The sequence below is a fragment of the Lygodium microphyllum genome, chromosome 16 (genome assembly GCF_053477565.2).
Source record: "Lygodium microphyllum isolate KBCC chromosome 16, Lygodium_microphyllum_v1.1.10, whole genome shotgun sequence".
Classification (NCBI taxonomy): Eukaryota; Viridiplantae; Streptophyta; class Polypodiopsida; order Schizaeales; family Lygodiaceae; genus Lygodium; species Lygodium microphyllum.
Genome location: NC_141150.1, coordinates 71399610 through 71413652, shown reverse-complemented (window position 1 = coordinate 71413652; position 14043 = coordinate 71399610). Strand labels below are relative to the sequence as shown.

General features: G+C 41.1%; 1 protein-coding gene across 1 annotated transcript in view; it reads right to left on the bottom strand.

Moving 5' to 3' along the window:
• LOC148022971 (uncharacterized) overlaps window positions 1–11585 on the bottom strand; it is a 31973-nt gene extending 20388 nt beyond the window's left edge. Inside the window, exons 1-3 of the mRNA XM_087695915.1 lie at window positions 10103–11585; window positions 8805–9222; window positions 8594–8708 (exon numbers count right to left, since the gene is read on the bottom strand). Coding sequence (XP_087552041.1) covers window positions 8594–8708; window positions 8805–9222; window positions 10103–10919 — 1350 coding nt within the window. The 5' untranslated portion in view covers window positions 10920–11585. The remainder of the gene's footprint in view (window positions 1–8593; window positions 8709–8804; window positions 9223–10102) is intronic.
• Window positions 11586–14043: the final 2458 nt, after the last annotated feature.

Below are 14043 nucleotides of genomic sequence, written 5' to 3'. Positions count from 1 at the left end.
TGCAAGTCACAAAAGGACTTAAATTCATTAGATGTGAACTCACCCCCATTATCAGTTCTCAAGCATTTCAACTTTCTACCTGTCTGAGTGGTCACAAATGCATGAAAAGTTTTAAAAACAGCAAACACTTCACTTTTCTTTTTCAACAAATAAACCCAAATCTTCCTGGAACAATCATCAATAAAAGAGGCAAAGTATGCAGCACCACCCAACGATTTCAAAGGCATGCTACATACATCAGAATGCACTAAGTCCAAGACATTTGACTTACGGGAGACACCAGAGTAAAAGGAATTTTTCATTTGCTTTCCAAACTGACAGTCATTACAAAAATCAAGTTTAGAGCCTTTTCCATCAACCCTCTTCAAAGAGGTAAGGACATCAAGTCCTTTCTGGCTCATATGGCCTAATCTCTTATGCCATAACTCCAAATGACAGTCAATTTCAGCAACTGCAAGAAACTTGCCATTCAACGCTTTACAGTGCAGACAATACAAAGTGCCCTTCTTGGTTCCTTTAGCAATCAGCATGGAACCCCTTTTTAATTTCCACAAACCACCACCAAACAGTGTGGTGTAACCATGCAAGTCAAGCTGTCCAACAAATAGTAAACTCTTCTTGATGCCAAGCACATATCTGACATCTTTCAACACAAGTTCTTGCCCATTATCCAAAGACAAGTGTATGGTGCCAATCCCATCAATGCTGCAAGCATGATTATTTCCAAGGTAAACCTTGCCATAACAGCCTGCATCAAAAGTAGCAAAGCACTCCAAGCATGGAGTCACATGGAAAGAGGCACCAGAGTCTACAATCCAAGTCTGAGTGACACCATCATCAACTGACAAAAGTGCATCAATCACATCAGCCTTGGTGATCTCCATATCCTGCATGTGACATACAAGGGCATCATAATCCACTACACATAATACATCAGCCTCTACATCCGAGAGCTCCTCTATGACAACACTGGAGGCCACATTGGCCTTTTCCTTGCCTTTGCCTACCTCAGATGCATCTATATTTTCCTCTTTCTTCTTTTTGTCTCCTGCATTCTTCTCTCTCTCTTGTTCCTTCTTGTAATACCTGCAATCAGGCTTCTTGTGGCCCTTTCGACCACACTGATAGCGGTAACATCACTCTTTTCTTTTCCTTTGCTCTTGCTCCTGCTTCTCTGTCCAGCATTTGCATTTTTCTTTTCAGCCCTACCTCTAACATTATAAGCTGAGTTGCTGTCTTCTCCACCAGACTTACGTCTAATTTCTTCATTCAAGATCGAACCCCTCACACCATTATATGTGAGATTGGGGTTATTACTGAGAGAAACAACCAAAGTCTCCCAAGAGTCAGGCAATGTCATGATCAAAAAGATCACCCTCAACTTATCATCAAAATCCAAACTTGCATCCTTGAGTTGATTTAAAATGCTAGTAAATGCACTCAAGTGCTCAACTGTAGGCTTGGACTCATCCACCGCATATTCACCAACTTGCGCATTAAATGCACTTGATTAACAGATGTGGTGATCTCATAGGTAGTTTTCAACTTCTCCCATATTACATGACCAGTGTCTAAACCCTTAATGTCTGTCAAAATGTCATCAGTGACGCCCATCTTTATATAAGCCACAGCCCTTTTATTGACTTTGGCCCAATCCGCCTCAGACATTTGTGCGGGTTTATCCATTTGCAAAGCATCCTCACAATCCTTTAAGAACAGTATGCCCTACATACGATCTTTCCAAAGATCAAAGCCCTCGCCATCAAATCGCTTGATTTCCATCAAACTTTTAATGTCAAAACAGGAAGAAGTTGCAGCCATTTTCATCACAAGTATAAGTGTAAATGCACTGAACTGCAAGAGCACAAGCTAAATCAGCAAATACACTGCTGTTCTTGCATAACCAGCAATAATCCTCTGCTGTTTTTACATAAACTAGCCACTGCACAGGCAAATAATGCAGAAATTTATCAAATTCTGCATAAAATCCCAAATTTCCAGGTCCAAATGTGCGCAAACTGTCAGCCAAACTGACTCAGCTGAGCAAAATTACATCAATACATGAAAAGCCCCAATTTTTCTTGGTCCAATGCCAAGAAATTTTACTCGGTTAAGCAAAATTTCAACAAATTTGAAAAATCCCAAATTAAATGAGGTCAATGCGCACAATGTCTGCAATTTCTGACACAGATGTCACTGTTAAGCATAAACAGCATCAAATCTAGGAAAAGCCCCAAATTTCCAGGTTCAAATTTGCCCAAATCTGAGAACTGTGCTTGCGCGCGCGAACTCCCGTCAGTGGCAAAAGGGGCTGCTTGCAGTAAACCTTAGAGAAATTTAAAAATTTTCTGGAAGAAAAATGTGTCGAATCTGCAGCCGTTGACCTTGCGCCTGCCCATCCGTCGCCTGATGCCACGCAGCCTTGCGCCTATTGCCTGATACCACGCAGCCTTGCGACTGCCCGTCAGATGCCACGCAGCCTTGCGCGAGCTGTCGGCTACAGTCTCCGCCCTCGCCTGGTCATCGCCTGCTTTCGTGAGCTGTCGCCTGCAGCCTCCTGGTCATCGCCTGCAGCCGCCTGGTCAGAAAGTGACGAACGAGCCCTGTCGCCTGCTGAGAAACTGCCGCCTGCACTCCTGTGAGTTGTCACTAGTCAAACACGACCTGTGTGAGCCCGCAAGTCAGACACAACCACTCCTATGAGCTGCCAGGTCAAAAACGACCTGTGTATTTCGCGCGAGCGAGCACTGAAGATGTCTCGCACGGACTCCGAGAAGCGCGAGCACCTTAACCGTAGGCTCTAATACCAGTTGTTGGAGCACGCAAGTAGCGGAAGCGTGAAGATTTGCAACAGAGAAAGTGAGCAGGTGAGTGAGAGTGAGAGTAAGAGTGACGAATCGATTTTGGGTGTACCAACAATGTGTTGGTACACAAAGAATAAAATGTATTTATACTTAGGGCCCGTAAGGGTGCATTCACATATACAACATAACAATACACGTGTAAAATACACGGAGGTGAATAAAGGACCTTTACATCCCAACAATTAGTAATCGAGACCCCCAGATGACCAGCTTATTTTGGAAGGGCTTGTTTGAGAACATGGATACCACGCCGAAACTCTCATCATCCTTCCATCTGCAAACAAACGGTCAGTCTGAGGAAGCAAATTCCACAGTGTTATATCTTTTGAGGTGCTATGTTTCAGACCACAAGACACAATGGGAGTAGTATTTGCCCTTGGTTAAGTTTACTTACAACAACACAATGCATAGTTCTACGGGCAAAGCTCCATTTGAAGTGGTTGAGGGTGGCAAGAAGGTACCACCTATTCTACAAACTAAGGATAAGATCTTTGAGGTTGATCATTATGTGAAAAACTTGGATGTAGCCTATGCAAAGATAAAATATGCACTTCAAAGATCGCAAGAAAAGTAAAAGAGAACAACTAATTACCACAAACGTGCTTTGTAGTTTGCAGAGGGTGTTATGTATTGCTGTGTTTTGAAAAGGCAAGGCTGAAAACGATGAAAGGAAGAGAAAGATTGTATCTGAAGTTGAGTATGAGATACTATGGGCCCTTCCACATATTGGAGAATATTAACGATGTGGCATATCGACTGAAATTGCCTCCAAAGTGGCGAATACGCAATGCCTTTCATGTCAGTTTGTTGAGGCCTTTTCATAGTGATGTGCCAAAGGATATATTTGCTGAAATTCAGCTTGAGGTTGAGGAGCTAGATGAGATTTTGGTACATAAGCAGATTTTGGCACATAAAGAAAGAAAGGTCAAAGGTAAAGTTTCCAAGAGATACTTGGTGAAATTTCAAAATTATTCACCAATGGATGCCAAATGGATGGAAGAGGATGACTTGGCAGACCAGCCTCAGTTGTTGCAGCTTTACCTAGATGCCTTTCAATTAGAGCCGACTTTAGTTCCTCGTGCTTTGTCAGGTTCAGCAGAGCAAGGGTCCAGAGTATTACCTGATGCTCAAGGGGAAAGTAGCACTTCCCCTCCTCCAGTTATGGACAGCTCTTGTATGTAGTGGATCTCAGATGTATTCAGCATGCATCCAAGGTACTACGCTGACAGTATGTTTGCCATGAGATCGCTACTTAGTGTACTAGTCACTATGAGATATATACAGATGAGTATGAGTTTCGCCCGAGCACTGAAACTATACTTTTGCATCAGCTTATGATTATTTTAGCATGAATTTTGCCTCAATTTTGAGACAAAAATTCTGATCAGTTTTAGCTCAGTTTTTTATCAGCTTGAGAACCGTTTATGGTCCCTTTTTGGTCAGTTGTGCATCAATTTTTGCACTGATTGCTGGTCAGTTTTTGCAATGAGTTTGTGATCAATTTGGGTCACATTTGCAGCAGTGTGTGATCAGTTCTCAGATCAGCAAGTGATTGGTTTATGATCAGATTATGCTTAGTTTTCAATGGTTTACATCTAGTTACATGGACAACAACATATGTTATAATGCCATTGATGTTTTAGCCATGGTTTATGCTTGGTTATGCTATGCTATGGGTTGGTTTTGCTAGATCAATTGAGCTCATGAGAAATGGACATGTCACATGATAATCTAGCAACGTTTTTGAGATTCTTTATGAGTCTTATGCTATGTTATGTTGGCTGGTAATTTTCAGCATATGTTGGGCATAGGAATGGTTGAACAATAGTGCGCAATGTTGTGTTGACTATGATGCCCTATCGAAATTCTAGTGTAATACTTTGCTTTTGATGCATTTGGCAGTGCAATCGAGGACGATTGCAAGGATTTCAAGGGGGAGGGCTATGAGAACATGTATTTTTGAAACCTCGCTTAACATGTGGACTAATTTTTAATCACATTATTAAGTAAATGTTACACATGTAAGGTGCAACTGGGGTTAAAGTAAATTTACGAGCCCCGAACCCGAATAAGTCATGGGATGTCAAAGGCAAAAGTTGCTATAAGTTATGCCGCATAGATACTTGGTGGTATTTGGTGCCAATTATTGGTTTAAGGCATCCATTTGGCCATAAGTGTCAGTTGGTGATACTAGAGAAGTGGCGTTTAATGATACCTAACGCCAATCTGATGGTCAAAGATGGCATAGAGACACTCAAGAATGAAAGTTGCCTAGCCAATTTAATTATTAACTAGTCAAATTATTTTTCAAGGCACTGAAATAATTATTAGATTAATTTTTAGTATTTAAAGGCTGAAAATTAATATTTAATTATGAAAAATGTTGAAAAAACTATTTGGAAAGGCTGCCACTTGTCAAAAATTCCAATGCAAGATTGAAAAACATCTTTAGAGGCCACAAAGAGGTATTTTTATAAAGTCAACCTGCAAGAGAGAGGGAGGGAGACTATTGGTCTGAATTGCAGCCATTGGAGAATCTCCTAAGGCTACCAAGGGCAGGAGAAGACTAATCAACAGCAAGAGACAGCATCTACAAGCTATTGAGACAGGGCAGCAACAACAAATGTCTAATTTTCTTCAATTATTTGCATCTACAAGCTGTTGTGTCAGGGCAGCAACTGCATTTGACTGATTTTCAATCATTCTTCACGGCAAAACTCTGAATTTTCTCTCTCTACAACTTCCCCTCTCATCTCTCAACCATTTCTCAACCTTGCTCCGAAAATCTCAACATTTGGACCCTTGAAGGATGAGAAATTTTAGATTTCTTTGTTGTAAACCCTAATCTACGGTAGAAATTAGCGTTTGGCAGCAGCCTCGAGAAGTGTGCCAGAAATTGGAAGCTCCGAGACTTGGATTCAACAAGGTTGAAGCTGTTTTTAGCCTATTCAAGTGGAGGGACCAACAAATAATTGAATTTGGGGCATTTTCCATCTCCATCAAAGCGGGTGAAGGCCAATTGATTGCCCGAATCAAGTGGCAAATCAGATTAAAGACTTGCTGGTGATTTTGAATAGCAAGGAAAGTTGAAATACCAAAAGGGATTGGGAGAATCCCACTATAAATCAACTTCTTTTTCAATAGAGAGTTATTGTATACTCAATTGAAGTCACATTGGTCCATACACATGACTTTGGAGAACGAAAAGCGATGATACACTAACATCCAACATAGATAAGCCATTTCCCCCTTTCCTATCACGCACTCGAAAAGTGTGCACTTTCACATTTGGGGGAGTGACAAGTTGGTGTTTTTCCTTGGTCATTCCCTTTTTAGGATACTCCCCTATAAGGTCCCCCATTTCCTAGCCTATTGTAACATGTGAAACATGTTGCTCTATTCCTAGGTTTTGTACTAGCCTCCCTAAAGAATGCATGTGAATCCTACTTGACAACTTGTGTAATCCCTACGTCCTTTTAGCACTTTTTGAAAAGAGAAAACCTAGCCTATTGATTGTTGAAGACTATGCTTTTCTATCTCTTTTTTATTTTCTACAAGAAACACAATTTGCAATTAGAAAAATAGGAAAAATGCTCAAGTCTGCTAAGGTTTGCACGGATGTTCTTCTATATGGGGCCATGCTTTGTTGGTGAACCAAGCTAATCATATTCTAATCGTTTTTTTTCCCCTTTAGTACGAGTATAGTATAATACTACTTTCTTGATTCTTATAATGAACATATGCCCTGATTATGGAGATCCACGTTCTTATTGGCTTGGTACAATCATAGAATGATGGTATCTTGTGGCATAGTTGTGAAACAAACGTTCACTCTACCTACCTTTTACCAACATTTGACCTGCAGCCATTTATGGCATTATTTTGGTATATATAATATGGGCTCACTCCTCAGTCTCATTAATTCATCATCATAGGTTCTGTTGGAGAGAGAAAGTCAAGAGCCTGTGCCCGCGCAGCCAATGACTCACTGTTGTACACAATTGTCTCGTGTTTGGTATATGGATTCCATTTCCTAAGCATTCTTTTGAGTTCTCTTCTTTGCAGAGTTCTTATGTGTTTTCTCTTTTGCCTTGTGTTTAGCAATTTATTTCAACATCTGTTTATACTTCCGTTGCTGCATCCACTTCTAGTAGAGACATCGGGGAGTTTCCATCTCAACATGGAGGCCATGATGAGGCATTTGCAGCTTCAAAGAGGGGTGACAAGAAGAAAAAGTCAAAAGGCTCAATGTCATCACTGTGGTAAGAAGGGACACCTACAAAAGGCTTAAAAGGAGTTAGTGGCTTCGTGAAAGAAAGAGAAGAAGTAGAAGAAGAAGTAAGATACGGACTCCTCTAATGAGTTATCCTCGTCCTCCTTTGTCTCCAATCCCCCACCTTGGCCATGGGATACTAGTAACAATTGTACCTTGACACCTAAAGACTATAGCCTATTCTTCATGCTATGGGATGGCAATCCCCCATGGTGCCATGATCTCCCACCTTGGCTTCTTTTCTCCAGTTCCTCGACTACTCTTAGAGGCCTTGTAAACATGTAACATAAACTTTTAAGTTCCAAATATGTTGTTAAGCCCATGTACGTCTTTAATGTTTCTGTGAGCAATTAGCCACACTTTATTTTGACCAAAAAAATGATACAAAGTCCTTAAAAAGGTTATAAAAAGGCATATAACAATCAAGAACTAACAACTAAGCCTATGAATAGGCAGTTTCCTTGTCTACTCAAATACCAGATTAAGTGATTGTAATTGGCTAGTGTGATTGCATATTCACGTGTCAGTCCCCCAAGTGTTGCCTGAGTTTGCAGGTTTATGGCTGCCATCATTTATGTCCACCATCCAACTTTGTCATTGCTGTCTTGCAGCAATCTGGTACCCAAATCTAGTCCATCACTGCTGCATTTTGACTTGCCACAATCTCACCCTGCTTTCTAATCATTTAGCAGCATTTACAATTGGCTCAAACTCTAACTTTATTGGGACTTAAGCAGGAGGCAGCAATATGCCCGGTCTTCCAGTGGCTCATGGCTGTTTTGTGTTGAGCTGCCTATGCTTTCAAGTTCCTCAGAATCCAAATATCTTGTCCGCCATTGATACAGTTCGTGGTCCTTTACAAAGAGGCCAGGGAGCTGGGGCCATCAGCAACTTTAGCAAGGAAGAATGTGCAGCAGCAACTTTACTTAGGAAGAATGTGAAAGTATAGCTCCAAGCAACCAGGATAATGTGACAGCAGTACATGTGGCTTGCATCAGGAGATGACAGACAGCTGCACATCCAGGCAAACAGCAGGGTATGTCTAACATGTCTGACCAGCAAGTCAGTGCAGTCAGCTAGATTCAAGGTAGCACAGCTTGTTATTTATAAGCTTTCTCAAATGTCTCAGATTTTGTGCTATCTCTGAGGTCCTCAGATCCCCAGCAGACCAGCCTTGTGCATTGTACTTTTCCTCCATCCCATTGTCTAGGCCAGCTAGGACCCTTTGGTTTCATGAATTGTACTTGTACTTTCAGCTGATTTGGTGATACATTGTCCAAGGTAATATTAGATTAGCAGTCTTCTTCCGAGCAAGTCAACTGTCCGCTACCTAAAGAACTATGCTTCTCAATATCCCCTTAACCCTACACATGAGTTTAAGGACACCTGCAGCTACAAAAAAATCACAAAGCTGAAGAACCAAGCTGTATTGTCACTATTAGGATCAGATTAAGACCTTAAATGATTTGACCAACTGATTCAGCAATCCTTTAGCTGACGTTCTGACAGCATCCTGAAACACTTGGTTGGAAGGTTCGCCTGTGGAAATAGCAGCTTTACACCACACACTCCTAGAAAAAGGATGTGCCAGTAAGAAGAGAAACAGGGAGAAAACAGAGTTCTTAGAAGCTTCCCCAAACATGTGCTAAATCTGATGATTGGCATACCATGGATCAGATAACAGTTGATCTGTTGGAACAAGCAGCATGAACCTTCGAAATTGGCTGTACTTGATTGAATTTCCTGTTTCTGCTCCAAGCAATTTCATCATAGCTATCACATCGCCTTCAGTTGCTGCAAAGCCACCTTTTTGTAGAAGAACCTTTACATGGTTTCTTTGTAATGTACCCGACTTGCTAACACCAAGGGAGTTAAACAAACGGATCATTAATGGTTCCTTCTCATACATAACAGAAGAAAATTCTGACCATCCAAGCGACTTCACTAGCCATGGACTGTGAGTGCTGTTCATAAACTTTTTAGCATAACAAGATGGTAGTTTCATCCTGCCAGTCGCAACCTTTAAATCATCAGAAGTTATTTTACCATCCTTGTCCCTATCAAGCTCTTCAAAAACTCGCCTGCCTGCAACCACAATCAACCAACCGCTGGCAGATTCACAATAGGATGATAGTTCACATTAGATAACAAGCTCTCTAATATTTATATCTTGGCCCACAAATGCCACAGCTTTCTTGCATTCCAAGGACTAGCCCAAATGGTCACCAAAGCTAACTAAGATGGGATGAAAGATAAGGCAAGCTTTCATAGGCTTAAAAAGATAATGATTGCCTTCATACTCAGGCTATTACATTTTGAGGGCTAGAGAGGGCTAGCCAAAATGGTGGTGAGAAATCATTAAGACAGGACGGAAAGGCAAGCTTTGAAGATAAATTGACACATTCACTGCACAGTGATATGAAGCAGACATGGTGACCATGTTCAAACTGAAGTGGCATCCCTTCAACACTAGCAAACATTGTGTACACAAACCTGTAGCTGCAATTACATATCCATTCTTCAACACTAGCAAACATCGCGTGAACATAAACCTGTGGCTGCAATTACATATCCATTCCAAATTTGGCAATGCGATAACTCTCATCCTTAATTCTTGATACATTGTGCTCATTAAGTAACTTCCAAAAAAGGCTGAATCGAAATAGCTAAGTAATAGTCTTCTCCGGGCTATTGATTGAATACAAACAATTGCTGCTATCAATAGGAGGTAGCACAAACATGGAGAAGGCTTGAAGTTGTGAATTGGCAGTCAAGTCAGAGATGACATAAGGCCTCAGCAAACACTGACATCAGGTGTAATAGGCACAAGATTACACTAAGAAACCAATGCATGTATCTTTAGAGCAAAGACATAATCAAACAAGCTCCCTTTTGAAGTGATAAATAAGCTGGCTGCAGTGAAACGGTCCTATTCTTAAACTCTTCCAAGTCAAGTAGCACTCACCTTCCATTTCTGTATACAGGAAAAAATCTTGCACCGAGCTCAGCATCTCTTTGTCAGGAGATCTCAGTTGTTGCTGACATATCTTGATCTGAGGAATAGATTCCAGAAGATTCAGCAAAGGAACTCCATTCAGTCTCACAAGCGAAGCTCCCGGTGAGATTTCAGGTGCTTCAAGGCTTTGTGACTGCACTGGTGCCATTATGTGTGGCTCACCTTGAAGACGGGCAAACCCAAGGCTGCTTTGTTTGCGCAGAGTTGGCATCTGCTTCTCCAGGGTCAGTTTTTGAACCACTTTGAAACTGTCTATGAGATAAGGCTGCAGGAAGACGCCCATTGGTAAAGTATCTACTTCTGGGCTCTTGGGACTTTTTTGTACAGATGAGAAGCTATGACAGTTGCAGAGGATTGAATCATTTTCGCTACTAGTTGAATTGTCGTTAGACATTAGAAATAACAGGTGAGTTTCCAAAGACGACATGTCTTTCTTGGCTCTGTGACGGTATCTCCTCTTAAAGGAGATCCTTTCAAACGAGTAACTGGAATCCATTTTCCTTTCTGAAGATGACTGCTTGGGGAGACCCTGCTTCAATGAAGGGCCAAAAATATTCCTCCAAAATTTATCCACCCAAGCCACTGCACTAGTACTTCTACCAGAATCACACTTGCACACTGCATCATTCCGAGCCGCGGCAGGCTTTGCACATTCCTGCTGCGCCATGGAATCTGCATGTCTGATGTCAAAATCTCTAAACCAACTGGCACGAGAAAAGTTGTCAGCAGGCAATAACCATTTCCTCCTATTTATCTGTTGATCCATGCTGCGCAGTTGATGGCTTGGATGTGTCTTCTTGATATATGTACTAACAGACCGGAAACAGAAAAATGTAGAGAATGGAAAGACAGATACAATCCTTTGACCTTCGAAGACGGGATCTAAAGTCCCAAAAGCAGACGGTGAACCCAAAGAGGTGTCGACGAATTGAATAGACCTGCAAAATTGGCTAAGGCCTTCTGTATGGAGATGCTATATCCAGCTATTGAACTGCTAGGGTTTATCCCTGACGCTTATTACAACCATAAAACAACTTTAGGAGCGTGCCCGATTCAACAAGTTTTAACGACCGCTCCAATCTCCAGCAAAGAGGGGATCGATTTCATCACGGCGGATTCGTTGCTGCTGCGGAGGTGAAGAGACGTTCAATCGTCCTGTATCGCCACTTGCTTTGGGCAGTGGGAAGGAATGGAAAGTACAAAACAATGCGACTTGTTTCCTTGAGCGGTAGTGGATGCCCGGTGACAGAGGCGACCGTCGAGAAGCTGTTTTAGGGCCACCTTGCGCAGAGACAGCTGAGGAGCTGCTTCTGTGAGGGCGAAGAGGTGGCTCTGTGTGTGTGTGTTGGGGTCAATAAGGAGTCCGCAGCAGAGGCCCAACCGCCATGGTCAGTGAAGTGGCGAAGATGAAGAGGATGAAAACTACGTCTTATTATTATTGTTGTTGATATTATTATTATATCGAAGCATTTCTTAATCCTTCTATAACATTTTTTCCCGTGAGGAGACCTGGCATTTTACGAGCCCGATATTTAGATAATGTACTAGACCTTGTGCCTACGTGGTTTTCTGTCATTATCCATTCCAAGAGCCTCTGGTAACCGGTTGCCCCATGTGTTGGCAAGCAAGCCCCTCGTTTCTACTCGTGGAAAACCACTTTATGTACGCGAAATGCAAGGTGATGTAATGACAAGGGTGTGCCATGTTAAGACCAGAAGTGACCAATTGCCATAGATTGCTTCCAGAAGGAGAAGGAATTGGGAGATCTAAAGTTTTTGGATCTTCGATGTGCAACCTTGAAGAGGAGAGCAAAGCTTTTCAAACAGTGCTACAATTTTAAATTGCCCGGGCTCAATTGCTGAACTTGAATGCACAAAAAACATCAAATTTTGTGTTGCTTTGGGTCTAGATAGTTTCAATTTCATCACCATGCAAGTTGTGATAACGATTAAGATCTCATTACTTCCCTTTTTGAAGATTGGAGAAGAATCCTTGACAGTACAAACTAGCTTGCCAGCCAAGCCCACTAATTGCGCTTCATGTGCTTGGTGTCATTGCAAAGCTTAAAAGGCTATGCCTCACTTGTTTCGCATTATCGCACGATTGCTTCCCTTATCTCACAAAAAGGAATTGATAGCATACTTTGGAATAGGCAAATCACTATACTTTTAAAAACTCATATATCTATTATACAATATTTTTGTTTCTGAGTGGCAAAAGACACACCTTCTAAGGGTTCATGTTAACTCTTGAGAAAGAAGAATGAACATGATAAAATAATGAGGTGTAATCATTTAAATATGAAATTAAATCATTGCAATGGGAGAGCAAGCCTTCCAAATAAAATTGAAACTAAAGATTTTGCAAAGGTGATAGAAAAACTTCTTTTTCATGCATAGCCTTTATCGCTTAGCATGGGTCCACAATAATTATGTGCATCATAGATGTTGTCCCACGTTCATTGTGCGAATGGATTCTACCTTTGATTGAGGTAGCACTTTTTTCTTTTTAAAATGACCTTTAAAAGATGGATCTCGCCTAAATGAAGTTGGGATACAAACGTATGCATTCCTATTGCAAATATCTACTTGTAGCAAGGCCAAAGGATTTTTGCAAACGTCTATGTCTTAGTGTTGAAAGATCTCATGCACATGGATTGGTGATTGGTGTAAGTGTTTCATGTGTGAACGTTGTCATTCACATAGATGTCTCCAACTTACCTTGGTGTAAGTGTTTCATGTTTGTCATGCACATGAACGTCCCCAACTCACCTCCTCTCACCATGCTTCTCTTAAATTTTTGCTTCTATTTTCTTGCACCACAAACACTCTACATGCTTGTGCAAGTGTTGATACATGGGGGGTGTTTGATACTTCCCTTTGTTAGGTCACGGCTATATAAAAAATGGATATACAATGCATTATAAATGTTGTTTGAGTATATGATTTACTTTTACTCGTACATACTTGTTGCTCTTTCACAATCTCATATCCTTATGGCTGTACTATAGTTAAAGAAAAGAAAGTAACACCATTGTCAACAATGCATTACAACCAACACACACACACACACACACACACATCCTCACTCATCTCACCAAGCCTGATTTACATGTGTGCATATGAGGAAGTGTTTGTATGTACATGTGGTGGGTCCAAGTTTGAAAGTGATGGATTACACAGAATGTTGTCTACTTGTGTGGTGGATAGGAATGTTTTATCATTCATATGCCTTGTATAAAACAAAAAAGTTATTTGTGGGAAATCACATGGATTCATGTCACTACATGAGTAGCCTCAATGGAAGGATCAAGCAAGGACTTGGTTTGGCCATAATGTTGTCAATCGTGGTTAAATTGCAATTACCATTGTGTCTTCAATTTCATGATTAAGTCACATGAGACCTACACGATCAAGTTTCAATGAGTAAGTGTAGTGTGCTAATGCTTTCATGTTGTGTTTGTTTTTGATAGGATACAATCGTGGATTCGATAAGCTAGGTCACCCTGTCCTATGGTTACCAAAATGAAAGAGAATTTAAAGACACTTTGCAAGATTTTTGAATTGATTTCAGTGGATCCACAAGCCATTTAAAGTAGAATATGAAGATTTAAGGCTCATATATGAAGTCCATGTTGCAAGGTGTCCAAGGCACACTTTATGGCACATTTCAATTGTAAAAGTGGAATGGAGCACAAAGGTAGCTTTGGAGTAGTGGAGGAATGTCAACCCACGATATCCTTGTAAAATATGTGCGTTTGGAGTGAGATTTCATGCTAAATCACCTTGGTTTGTGCAAGAGAGAAGTGTGGGCAACCAAAGGATCAAAATTGGCCAAATTTGAGATATGAATGCCCAAAGTTTCAAGGGGCATGATTCAACATGCAAAGA